General features: G+C 35.1%; 1 protein-coding gene across 1 annotated transcript; it reads right to left on the bottom strand.

Moving 5' to 3' along the window:
* Positions 1 to 243: 243 nt before the first annotated feature.
* On the bottom strand, positions 244 to 2,204 carry LOC130138418 (uncharacterized). The gene is made up of 4 exons (XM_056312454.1): positions 2,103 to 2,204; positions 1,355 to 1,832; positions 680 to 810; positions 244 to 576 (listed from the first exon to the last, which is right to left on the bottom strand). The coding sequence occupies exons 1-4, from the start codon at positions 2,202 to 2,204 to the stop codon at positions 502 to 504; spliced, it is 786 nt and encodes a 261-aa protein (XP_056168429.1). The 3' UTR covers positions 244 to 501.
* Between the last annotated feature and the right edge of the window lie 5,004 nt (positions 2,205 to 7,208).

The following is a 7,208-nucleotide window of genomic DNA, read 5'->3' as shown; positions in this document are numbered from 1 at the left end:
TTATGATCTTAACATAAGATGATAAGATGAGCCAAAAGCAATTTCAAGGGATGTCAAGTTCAAATATCAACATCTTAGACAACAAACTTCTTCTTTTTTCCCATTTATCCTAGGAAAATGAAGATATGAGCTTTTGTTTGGATTGAAAAAATTGTGCTAAATAAAAAATCTAATTTTTGTTGCTCGGCACCACGCAGATTTTTGCTAGTATTCCTTAAATTTATACCTGCCATTCTCGGGCTGTCAAGATATCATATGGAGTTTCGACCAAAAAAAAAAGATATCATATAGAGAAAACAAAAAATTAAAAGTATAGGTGTATGGGGAAAATTTGATGAAAACAAACTTGCCCTTGGCAAAAAGAACAAGACTATCAATACCCCAATATCCTAGTAGAAAATCCAGTAGCCGGATGTCTGAGAACTCTCGTTTTGTTGATGCTGCACTAATGATACTTAAATTTAAGTACCCGCGATGCTTCCGATAATTATCGATATTCAGCTATATGATCTCCCATTCAGATTCATCAAACTCATAGTCCCTCATCGCGGATGCCATATTCTCCAAAACTTTGTTCTGAGACAAGAAGATGGTGTAGAATAGTGACCAGGAGACAATGTTACCAGTGATCGAGACAGTGTGCTGAAGATCTAGTTCATACAGAGTGAAGGTGACATACCTGTATTGTTCTTTGTTCAGTTATCTCGTTATGAGCCGAACAAAGTTCTCTGGTCTCTACAATGATGCAGCTCTCATCAAGCTTGATCAACTCAATGACGGACTGGGGCTCTTGAGCTAAGCTATCCGATCCTGCTGTGACAAATATTTGACAATCAAACACCATTTAAAGCAAGAAACCATGACATCAGGCAGCTTGACGTGTTTCCAGTGTTGTTCTAATTGTTCGATTTTAGCTTTTTCCTTGTCATGAGCCTGTGCAAATATTAATTCGCATAGGTGCATCATTACTAACATTTCCGACTTATACTTTCCAATAAAGAAATTTCAGAAGGGGGTTATTTAGGACAGTAGAAAAGCTATACAACAGTAACTCTAATGAAGCAAACTAAATGGTTTCCTTTATGCAGTAGATCACCTGATGATAATGAAAACGATGCTTCTCTTATGGAAGTGAATGGCATGTAAAATCATTGCATCTTCCATAATGCGCGAGGCCAAACAACTAGTTAACCAGACAAAGCGAGAAACACATGGCACATGACATAGAGCTGTCGATTTGGCATCAATGAATCATCTTAAACTGTTGCACGTTTAGCAGAAATCTAGAAGCAGGCTCTGTGTTTAGCTGTTATTGCACAATTACATGCACGTATGGTAGCTTTGAAGTACGTACCGATTGCTTCTACAAATTCATATGAGGAAGTGACCTTAGGAATGATGCTTCCATGTTCTTCTGGACTAACACAATAAAGTGACTTGACTGTACTTCTGCTGTCAACGCACGTATCCAAATCATTGAAATCGTCCCCAAGTCCTTCCATCAAAGAGGCACATTCATATCCGTCCTCAGACTTCAATGGCGTTGCTTTAGCTTGAGAGATTGGCACATGTTGTGTGGCGTCACCACAGCTCTCAGAGTCCCCGTCGGAGTTGTTGTTTATACTACGAGATCCCTCTTTGAGATAGTCTCCTTTAGTAGTGTCAGCTGTTGTGTCGCTATCAGAGCTTTCCAACGGAGGCATATCGGACAGTACCTCTTCACTCGCCTGCTCCAGAGACGAGGTGAAAACTTCTTGCACGAACTCCAAGCAAAAGCTTCTCACATCGGCACCCACCTTCTTTAGCTTGCTCTCAACATAATTCACCGCGTCCTGTCGTGCGAGGATTTCAACAATTAAACAGGACAGCACATGAAGAAGCATGACAAGAGAGATGTCGTTGCATCTACTCAATTAGTAATTTGAAGGTCGAGATATAGTGACATGGATAAATCACGATGAAGACGATCACCATAGTCTACTGAAAAATTTGCTTGGAACTAGATGAAGGTAAGAGACATTACTAATGAGTGACACTTAAATTAACTAATGGAGAAGAGACGAGTGATAAAATCCAATCTGCGAAGAGGAGCGAAAGATCACCATGCACATGACATCTTCCACATCCATGTAGAATCCTTCAATCTTCCCGCTTATGTCTCCGACCATGTCGGCCAGCCAAGTATTGTCATTAGTAATCGCCATGTCACACCTATTGGCTACACTAGAAGTGCACCAATCTGATTCTCCAGTGGGCCTACCCTGCGAGACAAAAAAGTTATGCCAAGTATTCCAACAATCAAAAGGTAGAGAAGTTCTTATGGAATAAATTGTAAGTAGAGATTGAATTCTAAGAGAATGTAAAGAGATAATATGAATGATACTCTCTCTCTCTCTCTCTCTCTCTCTCTCTCTCTCTCTCTCTCTCTCATGACATCACCAGACATTGCAAAACGAAAAAACACATCTCTTGCCGGACCTTCCCGACGAAGATGACTATGGTACTGGAAAAGTGTCGACTAGAGTGCATAAAAAGAAGGCTAAACGACGGATATTCCTACTCCTAACTTCTTAGTAAAATCAGTGCTGCTTCACTCACAGAAAAGCTCTCACACTAGGAGCCTATTCCATCAACTACAAACGCATGAAATCTGCTAAAAAAAATTTAACATCTTGGATATTCTTTTTCACATGGGATTTCCTTAAAACAAATGAAGGAACTATTTTTTAAGCTCTTCCTTCCTAATTATTTTCCCGCGATTTCGCTCTGTGTCAAGCCTATTTTGGACTAAAACAATTTTGTGCCCATGAAAGAAATTCCCCTAAACACCACAAGTGATCAGTCACAGTACAGGCCAAGAAAAGAATATTAATCCATCAACACTGCATCATCAGTTCACCAATAGAAGACGAGCAAAGATCGGTCAAAAGCCCAAAAACAGAAAGTCCATAAATTTATCAAAATTTGGGCACTTTGCAATCTATCTGACATTATGCTTATAAGAACCAATATCAAATCAATCCCCGACATGCAAAAGGGACATTTAGCGCCCTAGTGAAACAAGCTCAAAGAGCAAAACACGTGATCAACATTATTCAATGTCCATGAAGCTTAACTGTAACACAGAATGCAAGAGATGTAACTCAAAACGTCGATGACCCAACAGAGCTCATGTAGTTGAAAACAACAAATTGAAACTTCGCTAAACGAAGCAACAATGAGGAACCCAGTTTCGGAATTAAGGAAATATTAGTGAGAACTTAAAGAAACCTGATCCTCCCTCTGGAAAGCACAGGGCCTTCAGAAACGAAGTTCTTGCTGTGAGCAGAGAAAGGGAGAGAGAGAGAGAGAGAGATGGATGGTGATTTGAATAAGGGAAACGAGATTGTTTCTTATATTTATCAGATTAGATTCAATTAACAACCACTGTTTGACTATGCTGGAAGTTGACTCGAACTAGGAGTCCAAGTCCTTTGAAACTTAGGCTTGGGGTTTTGTCTTTCTGGAGTTAGGCTTTTATTGATAACTAGTTTGAGGGCAAGATTAGTTACAAATTCAAACTACAATAAGAATATGCTAATTCATAAAAGAATATAAATATCAATCTTTCTTTCTTGATTGCAATATAATATCGGTGTTTTATTGTAATTAAATCTTATAAAATAATTTTAACCATATAGTATCGAAATATTTTGACAGATTAGTCGGACAAAACATAACAACACTAATGTGGATAATCACTAAAATTGGTTTGCGTGGTTATCAAAGACATGTAGAATAAGAAATTTTACATCCATTAATTATCTGTTCCTTTATAATGCGCACATTATTTAAATATAGATATTTCGGTTTTTTCATTTTGGTGACGTTTAGTATTTGACTTTTACTCTTTACCAAACATCTTATACCATTGACAATGTCGATACAAGACATTTAAATCATATTAAAGTATTCTTACAACATCGAGTTCCACAAAAAAAGCTTTTCAAATATGAAAAAGTACCTTAATCTATTATGTGTAATGGATCTTAATCTTAGCAAAAAAAAAAATGGATCTTAATCTATTCACATGCAAATTACTTTCACATCATTATTCGTCCAATTGTCCATTTATATTAGACATTGCGATTAAGATAGACGACTCCCCAGATAATCGAAACCACATTATCTATTAACTTGAGTTGAAAAGCCATGAGAGAAAAGGTTTCATGAGAGAATGATTAATGGAACGATAATCATGTTTCATAAGTTTATGTGAGGTAAAATAAATGTGCTTTTCCAAGTTGAATTCAGTTACTTCAATTTTTTTAGAGCTTTTGTGGTGCTTTGTTTTTGGAAAAAATTGTCCAAAAAGTCTTAAACCTATTACACTTTTGCCAATTCAATCCTAAACATTTTATTGTGACAATTAAATCTTAAGCATTTTCACGTTTTACCAATTGAATCCATCCGACCAATCTTGGCTGGAAATCTCTAATGTGAATGCCAGTTGTCTTACATGGTACGGCAAGCGTTGACATGGACAATTTTTAATAATATTTTAATATTTTTTGAATTTATTTTTATTTTTTATTTTATTTTTCCTTTTTTTTCTTTTCTTCTATTTTTCTTCTTTATTTTTTCTTTTTTTCCTTTTCTCTTCTTTTCTTTATTTTTTTTTCTTTTTTCTTTTTCCCTCCGCCTCTCAACGAAGGTTGCTGGCCTCAGGCGAGGGCAACCCTCGCATAAGCGAGCGTTAACCTCGCTAGCCTAGCAAGGGTCGCCCTCACCAGTCACCCTCTCCCCCTTCTCCACTAGCAAAGGCAGCCCACGCCCAATTCGGTGAGGGCTGGAAACTCTAGTAAAGACCGGCCAAAATAGTCAAGCAATGCAAAACCTACAAGAAAAGCAAACACCATATATTCGTAGAGTGGATCTAGTCTGCACAGGGTCCTGTGCGAAGATGTGATGAGAGGGATGGCTTGCCGGGACTTTGCCGATGTTGCTGAGGATGGTTGTGACGATGAGGTGATAAATACACAAAGGCACTGAAGTTGAGCACGTGTACGTCGGGATCTCGTTGGGCGAGTTCCGGCCAATTTGGTCACGTAAACTCAATTGTGCCACTTAGGACGGTCGGCGCTTACATCGGCGAGTTCCTGTCAATTTGGCCGGATGGACTCAATTGGCAAAATGTGAAAAGGTTTGTGACTCAATTGGCACAATTAAAAGGTTTAGAACTAAATTGGCAAAAGTACAATAAGTTTAGGATTTTTTGGACAATTTTCCCTTTGTTTTTGGGTTCTTCCATTTTTTTTTTATTCAACTGGCATTTTTTATAAGTGATAAACTTAGCTATAATGTCTATCAATGAGACTAAACTAACATATTCCGGGTATTGGTGTTATGGTGGTTAAAGTTTAGGATTTTTTGAGGTAGACGGATGAATTTTTATCATACTGGTACAAGTATAAAAACATTTTGGGTGTAGGGTTTTTTGTGGTATTTTTCTAATCTTCTCTTAACGCATAGACTGCTATTTTTCTTTAACTACAAGGGTGACTCTAATACTGACTAATTATTAAATTTTATTTTTCCAACCTTAAACGACTTTCGATGGTACAACGATGTATTTCTATTGAAAAATTTGACTTGGACTGATTACAATCAAACCTATTGGAAAGAAAGAATTATAGCAGAATTACCAAAATTATTTGGAGGAAATAATGATTATGTTCATATATCGTACGGAGAGACGATTACCGCAGCAAATTTATAACGCTTAGAAAATGTTTCAATTCAAATCCTTGCGTGAGTCCACTTATCAATGTTATAGCGACAGATGAGAAAACACATTTATTTATTTATTTATTTATTGGCTTAAAAAAACATTTATTTGATATCATAGAAAATGTAGAAAATGTAAGAATTCGAAAAGAATATTTTAACAAGGCTAAAAGAACTTACATAAATGCGAGAATCTCAAAATGAATAAACGGTAATCTTACAAGAAGTATTTAGCAAGTTTAAGAAAGAAGAGAAACCCATTACTATTTAAGAACTCAATTATGAAATAAAAACATTAAAAACGAGAGATCCAATTTCTGAAGCAAGATAATCAAGGAATAAAAGAAGATATCGAGATTATAATATAATATAATAGTAATAGTAATAATCTCATTAATAACATTCACTTTCAAAAATGGAATACAATGATAACCTCACTTCTTGATGATAAATTAAGCATCCAAAATATGGCCCTAATTGATTCGAGCCAATCGAAATTGCATTCAAGAAGGATTAATTCCAACCTCTTATTAAAGATCTGTAAGAAAGAATTAAATTTTATTTGACCAGTTTATTTGTCAATTAGTAAATTTGGTATACTATTTCACCTTACGGATATATATTTTCAATTTTTTTAATTATCAAATTCATTTCACTTATTAGTGAATTTTTAGCTATTATTTGGGTCATAAATAATATAATTACAATTAAGATCCATTATTCTTTTTTACTTTCATTTTGAATTAAGTAGATCTTCTTAACACTCTGTCAATAATTTTACTCTAAAATAAGATATATCAATTTGTTGTTTTGATGATCATTTACTTTATTTTTGGATTAAATGATTTTCTGCATTTCATAAATTAAGGCGCCCATACAATCCTGGCTCCGTTGCGTTATTAGGTCAATAAGTTTTTCGAGAACATTAGTGATGCCTTCAGGCTTAGCTCTTGATTTTAAAAAAAAATGTTAATATCAAGTTTGTTTGGTATGTTTTTTTAAGGGTTAATACCACAAAAAATCACAAACTAGTACACATGTGACAATTTTATCTCAAATTAATTTTTTTACCACAAAAAACCCTTAATTGATACATATGTGACAAATTTACCCCAAACTAATATTTTGACCATAAAAAACTCCAAACTGGTACATTTATAATAAATTTACCTTCTGTCAATTTCCATTAAATTGGATTCATACCAAAAAAATCACAAACTAGTACACCTGTGATAAAGGAAGGTTAAAACATAAAACTGGCACATCAGTCAATTGCCGCGTGTCATTTAACAAAGAAATTTGACAGTAAAATTTAATAAAAATAAACTAAGGGTAAATTTGTTACAGGTATACCAGTTTGAGGTTTTTCATGGTATTAACCTCTTTTTTTTATTGCATTCGCAATCAACTCCTAAATGTCACTATTTATATAATTATCGAAT

Source organism: Syzygium oleosum, unplaced genomic scaffold (genome assembly GCF_021117445.2).
Source record: "Syzygium oleosum isolate NSW1041296 unplaced genomic scaffold, Sole_v2.1 Sole_v2.01, whole genome shotgun sequence".
Classification (NCBI taxonomy): Eukaryota; Viridiplantae; Streptophyta; class Magnoliopsida; order Myrtales; family Myrtaceae; genus Syzygium; species Syzygium oleosum.
Note: the sequence above shows the minus strand (reverse complement) of the source record. Positions and strands in the feature narration are given on the sequence as shown.